Source organism: Struthio camelus, chromosome 17 (genome assembly GCF_040807025.1).
Source record: "Struthio camelus isolate bStrCam1 chromosome 17, bStrCam1.hap1, whole genome shotgun sequence".
Taxonomy (NCBI): domain Eukaryota; kingdom Metazoa; phylum Chordata; class Aves; order Struthioniformes; family Struthionidae; genus Struthio; species Struthio camelus.
The window spans coordinates 18,942,622-18,963,744 of record NC_090958.1 but is presented as its reverse complement, the minus strand read 5'-3'; the positions used below and the strand labels follow the sequence as shown (position 1 = coordinate 18,963,744).

Here is a 21,123-nt window from a genome sequence, read left to right as displayed (position 1 = left end):
GTCAGATAATCACTGTCTTTAATTACAAACATAAGTAGGTTTGTTTATCCAGTCATTCCATAATCTTTGCCAATATTAACCGTTCAGTCACAGTCTGAATGCGGTCAGACAGCGCTGGGTGAATGTTTTCAGGCACTCGCTGCCTTCTGCAGGGAAATGAAGGTTAGACTGTTGCAGAAGGGCCTGGAAATTAGTTGTCTCAGACCTCTGATTGAGTCTGAAGATCTTTATGGAAAGAACTGCTCTTGTTTGGCAGTACTAAATCCCGTTCTAAGAGTTGGCAAGAGCAGTTGTGGGAGGTCGAGATTTTCAGGATTGGGCTTGTACACATCCGCAGAGTCTTTTAATGGCATATGCTGTTCTACTCTGTATCTATATGCTTCGTGTCCTTAACAGAACGTGAAATGTAGTACCTGTGTTGTGCAGAGCTGCCCAGAGTTCTCCGTGTCCTGCTGAATGGAGAAAATGTTGGTGGAGGGGAAGACTGGGGGTCTTCCTCTCTTTGCCAATGCCATTCCCTGTGAGCTGGGCCAAGTTACTTAGTGTTCCCAAGCCCCTTTTTCCCATCTGCAGGCTGGCAGATGATGTTATTTCCTCATGTTCCGAAACACTCTGAGTAAAGGATGTTGTGCCTGGTTAGTTTTATTCAGTGTTTTAAAAAAAAAATCTTTCAACTGTGAGAGTTGTATCACTTTTGAGCTCTGTGGAACCTATTCTTGTTTTAAAAATGTGATGAGGGGAAGGTACCACGTCCCCCCTTTCTTTCCACCTCACTTACTTGCCGTTGTGCTTTGCATGATTACCAGGTCAGGAACGAACACGCTCCACCAGAACGGCTTGACAGCCAGCTGTACGGTTCTTTTGCTGCTGCTTTCTTGTTGCAGTTTAATGAAGTAAGGTAATTTTCTCTTTTGAAGGCAATGGAGTTACACTGGGCATCGGTTTGACTTGTTTTTTGCATTGGCTGCAGGAATTAGGTGGAACCTTCAGGTTTATGAGAACTCCCTTTATAGCTCTGTGATCAGCAAAAGGAGTAATTACTACAGACAGACTCCTTAAACAGCATCCTGGCTGGCACATGTAGAGGGCCTCATTATAAGGAGGCTGTTCAGTTAAAATCTTTCTAATAAAACAGATTCCTTGCTGGTGCTATAGCTAGCCTCTTCAGTTATGGCAATGCAAAGAGCATATGTAAAGCCAGTGCACTCTTCATACTCTTTTCCATGAGGCTGCGTGTTTATTCCGTGTGCTCTCCCAGCCGCAGGAATGGAAGAAAGACTTATTTCATCTCCTTCTCACATGCTAGTGCTGTGCTGCACTAAGTTCCCACCCCAACTGGGGACGTTGGTCTTGTGTTTGATTGTATATTATATTTTAATTCCTTAAATCATTTATTAATACCTTAAACTTTTTCTTAGGGATTTATGTGCATGTACTGTAAGAATGACTTGTATCCAGAGCTGTGAGTGACCGTGTTTATGGTGTCGGGAAGGTACATGAGGCTCGAGGTAGGCTGGGGCAGCTGTCTTGAGGATTTATTTATGGGGACAGTTGTTCATTACATACCTGACAAGTCCTGCTCACTCCAGTATTTGTTGTCTCACAGTTATTTGGTGGGAGATCTTGGGGCAGAAGTTGCTGACTTTATTAACTGTTCAAAACAGGACGCTGAATCACATCCTGGCAAGGCTGCAGCATCCTGCCTTAGCGTGCTCCATACAATGGGGAGGCAAATTCACAGGCCCGTGACCCTCAGTAACTTTCTGGCCTGTAGGTGTGGCCTTGGAAGCAGATAAAGATATAATTAGGCCTTTACATCTTGTGGTGGGTTGTGTGGGGACGTTCAAAGAACATGGAGCTGAGGAAGCATGCACTTAATTGACACTTACTTAGGATCTGGCCTTTCCAGGAAACTGTTGCTGACTTGAAGTTGAGCAATGTGATGAGTTTACTTGGATGTAGGTAAAGTAACAGCAGGAGGCCTGCCAGTTTGAAGTTGTGGTGATCGTACCCGTAGGAATTGTAAATAAATCTCCTTTCTTTATTTTTATTTTTTTCATAAACTTCAGCAGTTTGGCAAAAACCCCCGCTGGCCCTGTTCTCAAAGGTACTGGCTTTGTGCTGAATGTGTTTTTTTTTTTTTTTCTGTAAAAGACCAATACGCTTACTGTTTATTTAGGCATTAAAGAGCAGGGTCAGAAAAATATTTTGGTTCCAAATGCCTCTTGATTTTTAAATACCTAATCTTTGATAATCAGTTGCCAAGATCTGTGAGTCAGGGATTTCTCATACAAATCTGAGCCTTGGCCTGCCTGACAAGTGTGTTTAAGATGTTTTTGGGGAATGTGAAATAGACAGGACACCTTCATAGGCATGGCTTTGCTTCTGATGACACATAGAGTTTTTTCTTTCTCAAAGATTTAAGCATCCCTCTGTAGCATTTGAAACCTTGATGCAGAAGCACTCTACTAGTACACACAGGATCAGAAAGCAAAACAGGCCAAAATTTGGTCCAGCCTCTGATGGATTGGGATGCAGACTGCATCGATTATTTATTTAGGCTTGAACAGGAACAGAAGGATTTTTCTTTGCAGAGCTTGCTCTCTGCCGGTTTGTTAGAATTGCAGCCCAAGCAGAAGTCCACAGTGTTGAGTTTGTGCAGCCCAAATAGATCAAAACCAACTCTCTGTAAAGTGTGAACATATAAATAAGCAGCTGCAGCGTAGCCAGGGGGTGACCCGACAGTATATTAACTGCCTTGCAGAAGGTGCTGCTTGCAGAGCAGCTGGTGCCCTGCGTGTTCGTACCCACTGCGTCTTGTCCTAGCTGCTGGTATGTCACTGCTTTCCAGGAAGAAGGTTGCCCATAGGACCAAACTCTTCCCAAAGCCCTAGTACTGACATAGCATTTGCTGTAGGCCCTGAAGTCTGTACCTGATGGTACCTTGGCTCTGGCGCTCATCTCGCAAGTCCAAAGACCCTGCAGAGAATGACTTACCAGTGGCCCCTTCCTTCAGAGGTGTTGATCCTGCAGTGCCCTCTGTGGGTGACTGCGTGGAGGTGGTGAGTTACTGGACTGTGACCCCACTGATGAGCTTCCTTCAGATGTGCTTGCTAGGCTGTGAGGGGGCTGTGTGGGGACTCAGTAGCACTGCGTTAACATTGGTTGGCTGAAGTCAGGATTTATTTATTTATTTTTAAAATAGCATACAGAAATAAGTAGGTGGCAGGAGGAAGAACTTTGTTCCATAAACCTTGGAAGCCCCCTACTCCCTTAACAGAGCAGATGGAAGGTTTGAGGTGCTCCTGTTGGCCCTGTTGAACTTCCCTTCTTGAGGCACACCTTTTCTTAAGCTATCAGTTACTGCTAGTGCTTGAGTTACAAACCTGCCAAAATCACAGCAGCTCACCTAGTTTCTTGAAGAAATCCGTGCTGCAAGAATCCCTAGTGAAGGCAGCTGCTCAGAGATCTGTAGCAATGTGATACTGGCCACTGGGCAGAAAGCATCGGGGGCTAGGGCATCCAGAAGCTCAGGGAATGAGACATAACGTCCCTTTCAGATTTTCCAGAAAGCTGCCAGTTTGCTTGTTTGCCTGCTTCCTGTCCAAACGGTCACTTCCAATGCTCACATCCATGTGCAGACCGCTTTCACTGGGGCCGCTCGCAGCGTGCCGGTGTGCGGGCATCTCCCTCGCCCAGCTCTGCAAAGCTTTTTGGACTGAGGCTGTTTGTTTCTCTCTGCAACATTCAGTCTGCTTTTAAAAGATAGTCCACTTTTAGAGGGAAGGTGGAAAAGAGCGATCGATGGTCCTACGGTTTTTGCCAGCGCTCTCCCATCCAGAGCAAGCTTAGCCCCTGGCTGCCAACTGTCTTGATTTTTGGGGTGCTCCTCATCCCTGCTGGCTGCCTATGCTCAGAGCTGCAAGGCAGGCTTATGCTGCGCAGCCAAACACTAGAGGGGGTGTCTGGGATGAGCTGGAGCTTTTCTTGTTCTGCTTTTACCCTGCATGATCTGTCTAGGTTTATTTTATTTTATTTTTGCACATTACCAATGTGTCAAGTACTCCCTGGTCTCTGCTGCCTTTTTTGGAGTCATTCTGAAACCCAGCAGCTAAGTATTTTCTGGGTTGTTGTGCCGCTGCTGTCTGTAGGGTTTCAGTCGTACTTCCTGTCTGTCCTGGCTGACCTTCACTCACTCCTTTTGCAAGCTGGTTTCTTAATCCTTGAAACTATTATTTACCTTCTCTTTCTCTTCCGATGGTGTTGCCTCCCTCCCCTGTTGGAGAGCTTCTACTTGTTTCTCTTGCCTGTCTCTGGGAGATGCTGGTGAGTGGGTGAAGAGGGGTGACTTAATAAAGTAGTTTATTGGATTGAAACAATGAGTTGACAGGAGGAATGCAGGTGGGATTGGTGGATGTGCCGACAGCTCGGCTGGTGATGAAGGCGGGAGTGGAGTTGGCTTCTCGCTGAGGAGCAAGGGCTCGAGGCTCCCTTTGAAGCGCAGTGGGAGCCGGCAGCTCTCCACCTCCTGCCTAGTGTGGGCCACAACTCGGAGACACCTCCCCGGCATTCCTGGTTTTGTGGTCTGTCCTCCCTTCCTACCTGCGGTCACCTAACGTCTCTTTGGCAGCTATGGCGATGGCTTACACGGCAACAACAACAACAACCAAAAAAAGTGACTTCTAGGAAAACACAGAATGTGTTTTTGGTTCTTTAAATGCTATCTAGTGAAGGAAGAAGGAAGGCGGCATCATGGGGGTAGCCAATCTTTCACAGACCACCCAGATGCCACGTAGCAGAGCGTGCCGTAGCCAGGAAAACCACGCCATTGCTAGAGCTGGGATCTCTGCGTCCTCCTCGGGCCCGTCCCTGGTCCGGCTGCCGTCATCCCTAGCATTGCATGTTGAGGGGAATCGTGGCAGCCTGTGAGTCTAAGAAACATGAGACATTGTGTGTAGCTGTATGAAAATTACTTGTCTCCCTTATCGCAGGGTGGTCGATATGTGGTCGAAGCAGTGGGCTGGTAGTCAGGGTCCAGATCTGTTCGCTGCCCGCAGCCTGCTGAGAGCCCTGACACAGCTCCATACACACGGCTGCAGGCACAGATGTTGATATTGTCTTTAGGGTAATGCTCCTTTCTTGAGAGTGGAAGAAGGGTTTCTTTATAGTGGTTTAATGGGCAATAACGCAGGCTGAGGTCCTTAGAGGATCTGACCCTGGACTCATGAGATGGTGGCTATCACAGAAATGACATCATTTTTCAGTGGGAATCTCAGAAATGCTCATTGCAATTTAAAACATTAGGTCCAAGTACACTGCATAGCTGGTTGATGCTATGATCAGCCTCGTGCCTTTTTGAACTCTGTGATTAATGGGATGAGCAAATAGGATTTTTTTTCCTTGTGAAACAATCTCTTATTTTATTTGGCTTTTCACCACCAAAGTACTAAGTACTAGGGATTCCTAGAATTTTCTCTTTCCTGGCCATCTGGGAGCTGTTCTGCTAACTTATTTTGCGCAAATCTCTGCTGGAATGGGGAGTGATCCTGCTAATTTGTTCGCTTCCCTCTTCCTGCTCTTTCTCTTGGACACAGCTCCAGCAATTTATCCTGGCTGCCTCTGCACTGCCTGCAGGCGCAGCCTGGGTTGCTCCTTGCTGGCGGCGGAGCCATGTGCCCCGGCTGTTTGCTCCTCCAGGAGGAAGAGGGTCAGAGGCGAGCCTGGTGCCCAGAGCCGTGGCTCGTTGGTGTGGCTGGCTGCATTGTCAATAGCCTTTTCTCTAACCCCCCAAGACTGCTGCCTTCACCCTGGTGCCATGCGCAGCCAACAGGCCGGTTTCCCCTTGCCACTGCCCACGAGTGATGAGTTTCCTCCTGCAGCACAAGAGAAAGAATGAGAAGGGTTGTAAGCGCCTGTCTGCCAGGCAGAGCATCCTCCTTTTCCCCCCGACACAGCACCGCGGCTGTGGGCGCTGTGCCGCTCTCAAGCTGTGGAGCGAGGTGAGCGGAGAGCGTTCCCAGAGCCCCGCGATGCTCTGCAGAGCGCAAGCATCCTGCCAGCCGTCTTAAACACGCAGGCCAAAGTGCCTCACGTGACCTGGGAGCCACTGGCTCAACGAAGGCCAGCACAGGCTCCCAAGCACGTGTCATTTTGGGAAGTGGGATTTAGTTCTGGAATAACTTCAGCACTAAAATGCAACCCACTGTTCCTGTGGTCCACAGCTTAGTGACAGAGTGCAAGACACTGTTTTGCCTTTTGTGAAACCCGGCCTCCTGCAGGAGAGCATTACCATCAAACAACCACAGCCCTGCACGCTCCCACCCCGCTTCTTGGGTCTGCTTGTAGCTGTCTGAGCGTGATGCAGGGCTCACGAGGTATGCGGGAGTGACTGGAGGCACATCATTAGCAGTCTATTTATGTTAGGAAATTAGCTTTTGTGGGCTTCATGATTGATTTCATTTTTCTTTTTCCTCTTTGTGCTTGAGGAGGGTTTGTATCTGGCGCTGTGAATGGCCTGCAGTGTCTCAAACCCTTCTCGGCATTCTTGCGCTGTGAATGTGGCCCACGCCTTCCAGCCAAACAATACACGCTTAGACTCTCCTTTTGTTGCTGCAGTGCTAAAACATTAGAGTGAAGCCTGCTGGGTTTTCCTGCCTGCCTAACCGTTGCGCTCTCCTTTGACATAGATCAGGAGATATTTGTCCCCACTGGCTGCAGGGGGCTGCAGTTATTGCCCTAGGCCTCCTTACGGAGAACCTTTTGCTGTTGCATGGTGGTGCCCTGGCTGTTGGAGGATCTGCTGCCTTTTAGAAACGGGAGATGTTTTCCATGTGTCTGAAGGAACTCCAAACCTTGCTGTGGTTTGCAGCCTACGTTTTAGGTTTCTTCTTGGAGTGACTTTCCTTCAGCTCAGGAAGTCTTGAGTATGATGATTTTTCATAGCCCGTCGAAGCCACACCCTAGCATGGCCACGAGTATGGAAAGAGCTTTCCTGCCTCCCGTTTCTGCAGTAAAATGGTATTTCAGAAGATAAACATTTCCAAAAGTTCCCTGCATGCAGCTGCCTCAACTTGAGACACATCAGAGAGATTTTGGCAGAGGTAGAGTACTGCAGTCCTGGCAATGCCAACGGCCCTCACCAGCTTTAGCAGATGTGTTGGGCACCTAAGGTAGTATCACTGGTCAGTTGGTCAGCATATCTCAAAGCCGCTGTGCATCTGTGGTAGCACTTCATTTTAAAACAGAGTTGCACATGTTGAGACAGAGCGTTGCCCCCGTGCTGCTTGGTGCCAGAGGTATTCTGCTGGGCCCTCTGCGTGGCAGCCCCCTCCGTGCTGTGTTGGTCATGGCCGTGCTATCAGCTATGTGTGTAAAGGTGATTCCTTCCTGTTTCATTTTATTTTGCGGTGGCACTAGACTCTCTGCATGACTGGTGTGTGACACATTGCAAAGGCCACTTGGGAATGCATGAAGTCCTTTTTTAAAAGCGGGAGAAATGACCTGCTGCTGCTTCAAAAGGGTCCCGTTTCTGGGGCTAAGCTTGCTCTGGATGGGAGAGCGCTGGCAAAAACCGTAGGACCATCGATCGCTCTTTTCCACCTTCCCGTTTTACAATAGGACGTGAGCGAGTAGCTTGGAAGTTAAATTTTCACTGGTGCTGTTTTGTGCTGCTCAGACCCCTTTTGAAGGCCCCTTTCTTGGTCAGGAAGTGTTATCTGATGTGCCTCGTATCAGGCCAAAGCAAGCAGCCAGTGTTCTGTAATTGTCCTCTTGGCTTGAGAAGCAGGGGCCGTGCAGCTGCTGCTGTGTCTTCCTGCTATTTCTCTCCCCGAATCTTCCTTTGTGTTTGATGTGTTAATTTCCAGTTTTTAGTTTATGTTGCTATTTCAGTAGGGCTGCGTGACTGCCCTCTGGCTCGCTGCGTTGGTGGCTTGTCTTAAAAGTCACTATCTCTGGCATGCTGTGGGCCCGGCCTGGCTGCGGGAGCATCAGAGGGGCCCGGGCTGTAACCCGTGTTCTGGGACTGGGACTGGGGAGGTGTATCAGAGTGACTCTGTTTCAGGGCTCCATTTGATGTTGTTGCATAATTGCTTTGAGATGGCTGGGCTTTTTCCAGACTGAGCAGAAGACTGGGGGTGGGGAGGGTGAAGAAAAAAAATCTGTTCTCGTCCCCCTTATCAAAGGAGTTGTGGCAAAGGAAGTGTTTTTTTAATTTTGTGGAGCTTGGAATACTTTTTTTTTTTTTTTTTCCCCTGACCTTTATCAGTTTGGCAAAACTTCGGGCAGAAGATGCCGTGAAAACAAGGAGCTGATATGCACTGGGATGTTCATGCCATTGTAATCTTGGGACCAAATTTGAGAGAAGTGAATCTCATTCATTTATTTATTTTTGGTGTGTGTGTCTAAAACATGGAGCTGGTTGCAGCAGTGCAGCTTCTTGGGGCACGAGTGGATTGTGTGTAGTATGTAGCAAACGCAGGATCAGAGTGACTAACCATTGCATTGATGAATGCTGGAAGTAATTGTGCGGGGGTGTGGGGACGTTCCTGTTCTAGTGCCATAGTTTGGGGAGCGTGCTGTCAGATGAGTCCGGAGGCAGCCTGTGTCTCCTGAGAGCTCCAGCACAGCCCTAATGGATAGATGACCTTCTCTGCCCCTTGACCACATGTATATTTTGTTCCATTAATGAGGGGGAAATTAAGAAACTTAATTTGACAAAGATTTAGTGCCAGGAGAGCAAAGCATGGCTCGGTGCCTAGGCAAGGCTTTATTATAGAGCTTTTCTGCAACACAGCTCTGCACCCGAACTGTTCCAGCACGCGACAGGTCAACAAAGTAGAAGATGAAAGGTTAAGCAGAAGCAAAGCAAGCACTGGGTTTCAGATAGCTTGATAAGGGCATCTGGAATATAGTCTCTCTGAGAGAAGATGATTTAACTTAATTGTCAGGCAGATAGGTGTGAGCTGAGGCAAGCTTTGAGAGCCATCAGGTGTATGTACCTTGGTCTTCTGGTGATGCTGGGTGCAAACAACCAGCTCCCTTTTGCCTGGGTGTGCAAGGAGCGAACGTATTTGTGAATTCACCGTTGTAGTTTCTTAGCTTTCTGCCCTCAAACTTGCCTTTGGTGGAGTATGGGACTATCCTTGTCCTCACATAAAATGGCAGAGCAAACCTGGGCACAGTGGAAGTCTGCTTTTGTTCACTAAGTGAGATGGTTTAAAGAACTCAGTAGTAACTTGCATACTTTTTAAAAACAGAGCTATAAGCAAGCAGATCTGAACACTGGCTACATGAAATGGACTCCTCTTAGTGGTCAACAGCAAATACAAAGATAATGAGTTCATTCTGGCTCAGGAGATGTTGCCCAGTTCTTTGCAGGTATGGTCGTAAGGACAGGCTCCCTGAGCGCTGTATGCATTAAATGAGCCTCGTGATAGATCTGCGAGGAGCAAGGATACCTGGGCAATCACAGACTGGCGATTCTCTATTCTGCCACCTTCTTCCTATTTTAGTTCGATGAGATTTTTTTAAATTCTTAGACTAGTAAGAGACTGCTGAATCTACCCTAGGCTTGGCTGCGTCTTCCTAGTGAAAGTGGTGTTCTCTGCACAAACTTCTGCGGATGGACGCTTATTCTGAGGTCAAATGAGGTAGACAGCTATAAAATGCATTAATATGGTATTTTCTTGTATCCCGCAATGCGTGATCATTGCTACGTATTATGTGAGATTTCCCGTTAGAAAGGGGAACTCGCACACCCTAGGCATACAAGTTTTATTCCTGGGACGTGCCACAGCCTAAGCCGCAATGGCAGAGCAAGCTGGTTAGGGAAAATTGTTCTGCAACTAGCAACCGGCTTCCAGCTCTGTCTGTCTGTCCAGTAACACGAGCAGTTCTGCTTCTTGTTCCAAAAACCAGTATTTTTAACAGACTGCTTTTTTTGCGTTTGTGGACCCAGGGAGCGGCATTTTGAAATGATTAAAAGGCACTGCCTATTGTGTGCTTAAACAACTTGAAATGTGATTGATGTGTGTTGCAGCCACGTTCCTCTGGAAGTTTCTCAAAGGGGAAGAAATATTTCCCTTCAAAGTCAAGCAGTGCGGAGCCAGTGGATAGAGCAAGGGACAGCGAAGTCGGGAGACGCTGGCGTCCGCTCCCAGCGATGCTGTGACCGTTCGAGAGCCTCCCCGTCCTGGCCTCGGGGTGCCACAGCGCTGGGTGCAGAAGGGTCTCTGCTTTCTGGACAGCCTCCTGCCAGCACGGAGCCGTGCCTGTTTGCTCCCCGGCCATCTCGGCATTTCCCAGCTGTTTGCCATGTAGATTGTTACCTCCCTTGGCGGAGGGTGGGGGGGGTCAATGCTGTGGTCCCTCTGAGATGGTTTGGTAAGGTGAGAGGTGGAGTGGAAGGGGGGGACCGCTCTGTGGCCGTCCCGGAGCCCTAGAGCGCACCAGTGTCCTGAGGCCGTGGCAAACCCCGCGGGTTTATTCCAGCGCTTAAAGCGACCCTTGTAACGTAACGGTGCTGGTCAGGATTCCTGGAAGGGCATCCAGGGAATCGGTGGTTTTTGTTGTGCTTGCTGGTTGGGCAGGATAAAAATTGAACAGAAAGCTGCTTCTTCCTCTGGTTGGTCTAGCGGTGCTTGTGAAACGCAAGTATGCCATTGTGGTTCCTGCTTGGAGAAGGCGTTAGTCAAGGATCTGTAAGAAACAGTCATCAGTGAATTTGATCATAACCAGCCACAAACAAATAAATACCAAGCACCTGAAAGACGTTCTTGTTCAGTAGTAGCTCAGTAATTCATGAGTCACTTGGAAAAAGCACGAGTCAAATCTGGGTAGCCGTACTGTAAGTGAAGAAGGATTTTAATTTGACAGCTAATGCTTTGGTTATAGATGTATTACAGTGGGGGCATGCAGTGTTTTAATTGTTTAAAAAAAAAAAAAACAGGCGTTGGTCAATATGATGTTTTTTATCTAGTCCTGTCCAAACGAATATGGACTTTCTGCAAAGACGAGCTGTTTTGCTTTGGGTTTTCTGATGCGCGCTGCATTGCCCGCAGAGCATGCGAGAGGAAACAAACAAACAGAGAAAGGCTGGAGGAGGGAAATGATTAGACGAGCTTCAGCTGTTTTTTTCCCCTTTTGAATGGCCCTCTTTCATCAGGATATGTTAGGACAAGTGCTTTTTCAAGCCAGGATATCAGTGGAAGACAGAGTGTTCTGTAAAAGTCATCCAGTTCCTGGGTAGCATCAACAGACGCGATTTCTCTGCTCCTCACAGAATATACGGTCAACCCTTTCTTTTTCTTCTTTTCTTTTTTTTTATGGGTTTAGAAGCAAAAGGATGTGAGTTTTACAGTTAGTTATGAATCTTTTCAAATTTACTGACTTCTGTCTGACTCTTGGGCCAGCACAATGCTTCTGCTGTTCAAAGAAAACCAGTCCAAATTAGTATGTATAAGCCACTCGTTTTTATGCTGCTAACAAATGCTGCTTACTAGAGTATTTATCACTGCTTCTGAGGCTTGGAAGTTGGGGATGTTCTTTAGCGATTGGAGAATTTTTGTTCTTAGGAGATTTAAAAAAAAAAAAAAGGAGCTGGGTTGTTTACTGGAACTGCGTGATTTACAAATGTTTTTAAGAACTGAGTTGCAATATTGTGCTTTGCCTTTTTCTCACTTTTGTTTTGTTAGCTGTTCTGGAACGGTTGCATGAGATGACTGGGGCTGAGGAATGTTCCTAGAATGTGGATAAGGGATAGTGTCGGGTAACGCTGCTGCTCCAGTGTCGTCTGAAATAGGAGCGCTCGCTCGGGCTTGCTGCTGTGTTACCTCTGTGCAGCGCTGTGCTGGTAATAGCTGAACAGGGGCTTGGGGGAGATCGGGGAGCGCAGGTAGCCCGGGGAATACGAGCAGCGTGACTTACGGAAAGTTGCCTTTTGTAAGGTTAGCGCGCGGTTTAGGAAATAAGCGTTCTTTGGCTTTGTTTTCAGGTTCATTTCCATGCAGGCGAATACATGGTGACAAAAATTTTGTCAGATGGGTTATCTTTTTCCTGCAACCACTTTCTGCTCTGGCAGTGCAGCTTTCTCATTCTCCTACAACTGGGAATATTCTCTTTTATTGTAAATGATGCTTTGACTGCATTTTCTGACCACAACGGAGGAGAACGTCAGACCAGATGACCCATCAGAGCATCAGTTATTGATGCCTTTGTGGAAAGAGTCGTGTCTCTTCCATGTTTGCTTTTTCTGTAGAAATCTCAGTCGTTATTTGGTTAGGGATAAAAGAATATTCTTTGGGATATCTTTATCACCTTCCCAAAATTCTTGAGACAGGGATACTGTGAATTATTTCCTGGTGCGTTCCCTAACCATTCCTTTTCTCTTGTTGGGGGGGAAAAAAAAAATTAGGTGAGTGTGTGTGAAGCTGGTATCTAACTGTATAGATGTATCCTTACGTTGTATTGATGTCACTGTTTTTGTATAACTTCTGGCCTTTTAAAGCACTTTCCTGTTAGCATGAAAGATCTGATGTGAGAGGGAAACAAGATTCCTCCTGGGAGACCGACGGAATGAGCTAAATTCCCGTTTACAGAAATTCTCGCTGTAGGTGCGTGCGCTCAGGTCTGAGTCCGCGTTGCGGGCCGCAGGGAATCGCTGCAGGGCTGGCGTTCAGAAACAACGCGCTTGCTAGCGAGTGGAAGTGGTGAGTGTTAGAACGCGGTCGGAGCGTAAACGCAGAAAAGCTTGTTTTAATTAGCCCGGAGCATAACTGGCCTGGGGGCGTTTAATTGATCTGAGATAGCACTTGGAAAGCCTGGAACCTATGCAAAAATTTGGGTTTGCGCTTTTTTTTTTTTTTAAATCAACTGAAATCTCAAATTTAAACCTGGTTCAGCTTCTCTGGGAATTTTGCACCTTGAAGATTTAGTTGAAAAGTTAGGAAGCCTTGTCTGAAAACCCTCATAGCTTAGAGGACCTTGGCTGTAGTCTCACAGAAGGCAAAAGCCGAGTGCTGTAACTTCATGTCTTTGTTCAGAAAAGTGCAGGGCTAGACTGGAGCCTTAGCGCTCCCTTCCACCAAGGGGCAAAGCCTCTAGATAAAGTACAGGGCGAAGTGCTGGGAGTAGTAACTCCTGTGGGAACGTTTTCTGTAGCATGTATAACTCTGTGTAGCACAGTCTCACAACAGAGCATTTATATTTAGTAGATTGCAGACAGTAATTAATGATGATCTATGTTTGGAAGTGTAGGAGAGCAGTAAATTTAGGTTTGAAACAAGGAACGTCTCTTGTGATGGTCATTGCCTGATGTTTTGAGTGGTGTAAGAAATGCAGTGTAAGCAGTTACTGTGGCAACTAAAAGGTAGCTTACTAGATGTTGATTTTCAGTCTTGTGGGAAATGCTAAGTTTACCGCTTATGTCCAAGTCTATTTCTAAAATGCTCACAAGTACATTATGGTACTATGTAATTAGATTTGTCCTGGTTCTTACTGTAGCTACTGATTTTATTCATCTTTCTCTTTAGTTATGTTCTTGGGCCTGTTTCATTTGATTCTGTGGAAATATAGCTTTGTGTTTGCACAAATTAGGACCTGCCGTTTTCCCGGGACAGTTGTACCTAGCCGGAGTAAAGCCACATCTTTGCTATCGTGTTGGTCGCTCTTCCCCCTGCAGTTTTCTCTCTCTCTTTATGATGTGCAGGTTTCATCCTCCCCTCCCTTCCCCCTTAAACCTACAGAGAAGTCATAGCTGCACGTTCTTGTTTTTGCATTCCAGAGAAATCTTGAACTGAAATTAGTAGGAAGTGATTGATTTGGAACTTGATCTCAAGTCATTTTACAGGTCTAAGCCTGTAAAATGTCTTACCCTCTACTGTTTTTAAGTTGCAGAATTTGATAATCGAATGATAAAGTCATTTCTAGCACATGACAGCTCAAGTAAATACCTCCTGTAACAGCCAAGTTACAGCGTTGCTGGAAAAGGACACACTTTGTGGTGAAGAACCCTGGAGGCATGCCTTGCAAGGTGGCACAATCAGCCTTTAGGAACAGCTTCTCATGGCAAAATCCTACTATGTTTTGGTCATTAAAAAGCCTTTCCTTTTCCTAGGCATACTGACCTTAACCCATGTTTTGCTGCAATTTCCTTTCAGTTGACTTCCTGTGCCATTTATTTTCCAGCCTAAGCGAGAGCTTTTTCATGGTAAAAGGAGCAGCCCTCTTCTTGCAGCAAGGAAACAGTTCCCAGGGCCAGCGAAGTCTTCAGCATCCTCACAAACATGCAGGTAATGGATTAAATCATGTCCTGAAACTCCTCCTTGCTTTCCTGCTCGTCTTGTCCATGCTGGCAGGCTAATAGCACGCATGGGTGGGTGGATGACTCCTAATTACCACAGTGGGCCTTGTATAACCTGCTGAGTAAAACCAGGTTTTCAGCCTGCTTGATTTCAATGGGAACATATGATGACTGGATCTTTGTTTAAACTTTTTGTCATTGTCTTGGAATTGTGACTGGAGCAGAAATTTATTCTCTGCAGACATCATGGCATTCAGCACAGCATTCTTTAGCCCGGAAAACCTGCTGAGCCAGAGTCTTTACGGAATATGCATCCATGTTTTCTGCAGTCTCAAATGAAGAAATGGATCTTGTTTCTACTTCAGTGGTTTGATCTTTGCCTTCCCCTTTGGCCTTTGGGGAGGAAAATTAGCTGGACTGGCTCTCTCGCCTCTTCTTGGGGAACTGAGGTCCTGGTTCAGCACGGTACTGATATTTCTCCTGAGTGCTTTCCCATCCTCCAATAACTGGAGGCTCAGGACTTCGTATCAGGGATGTTTTCCATGTCACCAGTGCTCCCAGAGGTCTGTTTTGTGAACTTGCCTATCTCCTTTTGGGATCCTACAAGTAAATTTGTAGCATCCACAACAGCTTCCAGGTCAGGTCTCACATCGTGACTCCAGGCTGTGTGAAGAACTGACAGCATTTTTTAAAATTATTATTACCACCTTTTTTTTTTTTTTTTTTTTTGAAACTATGTGTTGCTGGAGGGGGGGTTGATGCTGTCACCAAGAGTGAAGAACATTTCAACAGGACTTGGTCTCTGGCCAGGCACATGCTTCTTAGCTCCTTATATTCCCTTTCCTGGTTTCAGGAAATCCCCTTTTCAGTGAATTCATAAAAACCTGGCCTGTAAGCATTTATCATGGTTTAAGAATGCACCTTTTTTGTTTTTGTTTGTTTTCTTCTTCCCAGTGGGCCAAGCTCTTGGGAAGAAATGGTAGAAAATTGTACAGTGAAAGCACATTAGGATTGATAAGCAGATGGGGTTAAAGAAAGTGGATTCTACTTGTCCTGTATTTTCATGCCTTCTGTCGTTGACAGTTTTGGAATAAGTGATTACTGGGAAAGTGGAAATAAGATCATCGGGGCATTTTGAGTGAAGGAGCATGTGGGAAAGGCACAGTGTGGTACTGTGTGTCTGCTGCTTAGTAAACACTCCAAGCACAAAGAGAGTGTTTGAATGCCAAGCTTGGCTTTGGGTTTCTTTGATTGTCAGCAATTTCATATACCCAGAAAACATCCTACGGAAGGAATTTTATCTCATATGGAAAGTTATGAGTGCATTACTAAGTTATTAGATGTACTAAGTTATTAGATGTGAACTTGTTTTGTTTTCTTGTAGATTCTTTGTTCCTTTAGCTTATTTTTACTGAACAGGAATGCATCCACCACTTTAGATCCTAAGGGACCTGTTGTGTGAATGGCCCTTTGTTAGAAACAGAAAGGATTCATCACCTAAACTGGGCCACTCCTGCAGCCCTTGTTCCTCAGAAGTTTCTCATGTTCAGATATGCCCTTTGGTAGGCCGGTGGGGTTGAACCCATGGTACTGCACGTGTTTCATAAGTCACATCTTTTTTTGTCCTTTGGCAATTTATTTTTCTTTTTTAATCAGAATTGTTCCTCCTGCCTTTTCCTCCCCCATCCTCAGTGCACTTATTTTACTGCCTTCTGCAAGATGCTGTAGCTGGAAGAATATCATTATTTGTGCCAGGCACAAGTGGTCACAATATATGTAGTACCTGCCAAATACTGTATAGCTTCATTCTCTTACACAACCAGATTACACTCATTCAAGAAGCTTCTTTCCGTTAGGATTCGCTGGGACAGTAAAGCTTAACTGGCCTCCCTTAAGTGGCATTTTCTGACTTCAAGAAATGTCCAGTTTCCCCGAAAGTCAAAACTATGCCCATTCTTAGGGCAGCAAGTGAGAGACCCCTTCTCATTATTTCTCTGCTTTCTCTGCAGGTGATTTGCCCCAGCACCTCCAGGTGATGATCAACCTCCTTCGCTGTGAGGACAGAATCAAGCTGGTAGGAAGTGATGCGTTGTCCTGCCCGCCCTTCTGTTGGAGGCATTTGAAATAGGCTTTGTAGAAGTTCACGAAAACAGCTCACGAATCCCAGGTTTCACAGTTAGCTTAAACCAAAGGAAGTCTGTGCTGGTTGCCAGCCTTACTGCATGGTCCTGCCCACTCCTTTTGGGCCAGTGCTCACATCTAGGTGATGAGTAGGTCAGGAAGCTGAGCTAGCTGAAACTTTTTCTTTTTGGTAAGTGTAATTTTCCAGTCAGCTCACAAACAGTAATGCAGGAGAAGAGCTGCTGGTAGTGGATACTTTGTGGTTAATTTGTCTTAAATCGTTCCTGAAATTGCATCCAAATAGGACTGGGCTTTGTATTTTAAAGACATCTGCAGAGGGTATAAAAATCACTGCAGAAGAGTCCTTGCTAACTATCCCCTCTAGCATCACTGCCATGTTTCAGTGGAGGCTCCTAAGAGTGGAAGAATCCTTTGAGCTTGCTTCTATTTCCAGTACAGCTTATTTGCCAACTTGCTAGTTCAGCTGCTTTGGAAAAAACTTCAGGTTGAATTTTGTAATAAGTTCTCCGCTACACTTCAAAAAATGATAGTCAGTAATGGAAGTAATGTTCATCCAAAAGCTGGTTTGCAGAGCTTGGTTATCCTGTTCTAGGCTGTCCGTTTGGAAAGCGTATGGACTGACAGAGTCCGGTACATGGTGGTTGTATACAGCAGCGGGCGACAGGACACAGAAGAGAACATTCTGCTGGGAGTGGATTTCTCCAGCAAGGAGAGGTATGGCTAAGGCAAGGCTGGGCTTCCTATACAGCCCAATGTTGTTTTTTTAACAAGAGAGACCCTAATTTCCTGTATAACTTTTGTGATTCTTGGAAAGGATAAGGTAGAACAACCCAGAAAACAAATTTCAGCTCCTCAAATGCATGTACGTTTTGAAATGTTCCCCATTCACAGTAGGGAATGAAAGCAAAAGCCCTAGATATCTTTGCAGATCTGAAACGCTGCACTTTGTTTTGGAAATAACAAAATAGATATGAATTCCTTTTTAAAGGCAAACAAACCCAGCTCCTCTTTCCCCTCTCCCCCCAGCTAACAGTAATTCTCCTTAGGGGGCTGGCTACTTACCAATCGACAAATCCATTCTAACTGTACAGTTGGCTGCTGTTTCGATTACTGTTTCCCTTGAACGCTAAAGTTTTTGTTAATTAAGGAAAGGCTTCATGCGGAATGAAGTCTGTTGGCATTCGCGGCTTTGTTGAGGGACTCCATGGCTCTGGCTGAAGTGTCACTGCTCAGCTGTTAGTGTTTTGACTGCTGACAGTTTGAGCAGTCAGGCACTTTTGTGGGTTTTATTCCTTTTACATGTATTTAATAAAAAACATTTTTTCTCACAAAGCTCTAAAGTGCACATTGTCCCCACGTGTGTTCAAATGGGCCTGTCAGCTCCTTTGATCTGAGGTAGAAAGAGGCTGAAGGCTTCAAAAAAGCTCCCGAGTTCTTTGCTAACTTGCTGTTATTGTATGCATACTGATTTCCTTTAAAAGTTTAATATCTTGGCAGCTTAATTATTTACTAGTTGAAAGTTACTGGTACCCATTATAGTATAGTTTTCTTGCCAGATTGCTTCTCTGAAATGAAAGTGTCCTTTGGATTAGGTAAACTCATAAAATCCTTTTAGTCTTTTTCTACCACCAAAGTGATGAAGTGAAAACTGAACGCAGTCCTTTGAAAGGCCCCTTGGGTCCCCTTTGGGAAGGCCAGGCAGCTGCTCTGCCACCTACCAAGGTTTTTTCTGCCTCCCTTCAGTGAGCTGAATCTCTGCAGCCAGATCACTGTGATCTGCCTTTGTATCCTGTTGAGGGATCTTCCTTGCACTGGTCTTATGAGGGTGAGAGGAGTAAAGATGATGGGGCAGATGCCACAGCACTTCCTGGCAGACCATTGGTGTGGAGGGGAGAGAAGAGGTGGCTTTGTGACTCTTGCTGCTGTGCTGTTGTTTCTCCAGCCCTGTGGAGCAGTGGGCGTACTAATATAAGAGTAGATCTTTAGGTTTCAGCTTGCTGACCTCCCTGTGTGTTGAGGTGTTAAATGGTCTAAGATATTACTAGGAATTACTAGAGCAAGACTTGGAATTTTAAAAATGAAAAGAGTATTCATAATTTAAAATATCGACATGACCATGTTGTGGCCTGTATTTAACATCCTGCATAACAATTTCTCTTCCAGTAAAAGCTGCACTATAGGAATGGTTCTTCGTTTGTGGAGTGATACTAAAATCCATCTTGATGGTGATGGGTAAGAAACCACATTAAAAGGATAAACGTGAATGTCCTTTCCTGCCGGGGGCCGCTCTAGGAGAGACTCTGTCACCTTGCAAATGAAGTTCCAATTCTGGATTCATCACTGCAGTCCTTTTAGTCACTGGGTTTTTTTCTCTTGTTGCCCCCATGCTGCTAGTGAAACCTGTAACACCCAGTGAATGTTTTCTTAAATTCCACCCAACAGGTGGAATTTTAATTCCTTGTGGTGTACAGCAGGGAAAGCTGTTCACTTGACATTCTTATTTGGGAGGATGTTGGATAGTCAGTCAGGTGATACAAATTCTCATCCCTGATTCTGTTTGACTGTGAGTGTTGGCTTCCACCTTCCCTGTAGCTTCCTTGCAGTAGCTGTTTATAGAGCGCAGCTCCTGATGCAGAGGAGCAGTTTGTGACTGTTTTCTTCTCTCCATTAGTGGCTTCAGTGTGAGCACCGCAGGGAGAATGCACATCTTCAAGCCAGTGTCAGTGCAAGCCATGTGGTATGTATGTTAATTAGCTTTGCTGAGAAAGAGACGTTTCTGGGAATAAATTTTCTGTGAGTAAATTAAATAAGCAAAGTGCACTTTAACATTCTCCATAACTAGTGTTTGGTGAGCTGCAGTAGAGATACTGCTTCCCTGTGTCAGCAGGTAGCAACACTATAAAGGGATTGTGAGAGTACTGATCCAAAAGTAGGCTGCTTCTGTTCAGGGCAGCTTTGTGTCCTTTAATATAAGGATGATGGGAAATGGCACTAATGAGGTGAATAAACATGAAAGACCAACCTGAATTCCTCAGGCTGCAAACCCTGTCTGTCTTCTCTGTGTCTGTTTTTCTAACTGGTTGAAAAAGGAGTCTGATGAGCCATTGCCAATCTGATGGCATTTGCAGGGCTCTGCCCTGTTTCTGCAGCCAGGCCGGGGTTCCTGCTGCGTGAAAACTTTCCGTGCCGCCCCAGGCTCGCGTTCACCTTTCGGCTCCTGTCGCCTCTCCCGTGCGCAGGGATTCCAAAACACTGAAGCAGAGACAGCTGAATCAGCAGCGGCTGTGCCAGAAAATTCCTTCCTGAAGAGACTGCTCCCCTGCCCCTAATATAACAAATGCATGTATTTTGGCCTGGCCGGTGGAGCTCCGGTTGGAGCTTAATGAGATCCCTGTTCTTGTAACCTCTGATAGGGAGAAGATACAGATGTAGAGAAGGATGTCATGTTAGGGATGATTTGGTACAGAAACAAATGAAATGCTTGTTCCTGCCATTTTTGAACGTGGCCCTCCTATTGGCAGCCTTAGATGTAGTTAATGTATTCAGTATAATGATAACTTCAGAGTAGAGCCTTAAGAAAAAAGGAGGAGGTAGGAGAGGGGGGGAAAAAAAAAAGGAAAAATTAATGCTAGAATTTACAAAAACAAATGACTCAATCTGGGCTCTGTCCCTGGAGCACGTCAGGGACCAAGAATGCTGGTAAATATGCATTGGACTCCTTGTTGAAGGTAGTTTGAAAATTGTCCATGTTCTTTATTTTTCTTTAGTCTAGCTTTGCAAGTTAGCTGATGATTAGATCCCAGAGTGACTTGTGCCTCATTCTTGCCCATTGATTGAAAGAAAATGCTAGCCTTTGCTTTGGACCAGCGCTTGATAAGCCTCCAAGATACAGCTTGTGCCCTCTCTGAACTCGCATGCAATAAACCTGCATTGCTCTCGCTCTCTCTATCTCGCTTGCTCTCAAAAAAAAAAAAAGGCAAAAAAAACCTTTTTCCTCTGTGAAAATCTCTTGAGATCCTGCTCTGTATGTTCCTGCTGCTCACACCTGTATAACTTTGTTCTCCAAACTTGGCAGGTCTGCTTTACAGATCCTCCATAAAGCCTGTGAAGTTGCAAGAAGGTACAACTACTTCCCTGGTGGAATGGCCTTGGTCTGGGCCACGTACTATGAAAGCTGCATCAGCTCTGATCAGAGCTGCATCAATGAGTGGAATGCAATGCAGGACTTGGAGTCCACCCGCCCGGACTCTCCAGCTCTGTTTGTTGACAAGTCAGTTCTAAGTTTTATTAGAAAATGTTAGCTTGGCTCACAAGAAAAATCTCTTCTTCTCCCTTTTGTTTTTTCTAGTGGTTCATTTCCTTTCATTTCATAAAAGTCTTAATGTTTTTTGTTTTTATTTTTTTGTTCCCCCTGTTATTCTGGTCAGTTTACTAAATGTGAGTCTTTCCCAGCATTCCTCTGTAGTGCACAACTTGCACATCTCAGGAGAGTGTGTTTACTGCCTGACTGGGTACATCCTTTCCTTTTCCCTTTTAGGCCAACTGAAAGGGAACGAACAGAACGGCTCATTAAAGCCAAGCTCCGGAGCATCATGATGAGCAAAGACCTGGAAAATGTGACTTCCAAGGAGGCAAGTATAAAATCGGCTGCTATCTTATCCTTCCTGCTAGACTCCTTTTCT

General features: G+C 45.7%; 1 protein-coding gene across 7 annotated transcripts in view; it reads left to right on the top strand.

Moving 5' to 3' along the window:
- The window catches only part of SSH1 (slingshot protein phosphatase 1), a 43,521-nt gene that overhangs the window by 8,346 nt on the left and 14,052 nt on the right, over positions 1 to 21,123 (top strand). For 2 of the 7 annotated variants that reach the window (XR_011134997.1, XM_068910746.1), the window contains exons 3-9: positions 14,185 to 14,288; positions 16,309 to 16,373; positions 17,034 to 17,155; positions 18,605 to 18,673; positions 19,113 to 19,178; positions 20,517 to 20,711; positions 20,979 to 21,072. Coding sequence is in view for 6 of the 7 variants with exons in the window: in XM_068910746.1 (XP_068766847.1) it covers positions 14,185 to 14,288; positions 16,309 to 16,373; positions 17,034 to 17,155; positions 18,605 to 18,673; positions 19,113 to 19,178; positions 20,517 to 20,711; positions 20,979 to 21,072 (715 nt within the window). In the remaining variant the exon portion in view is untranslated. The other 5 variants (XM_068910750.1, XM_068910751.1, XM_068910747.1 and 2 more) reach the window with 5 other exon arrangements.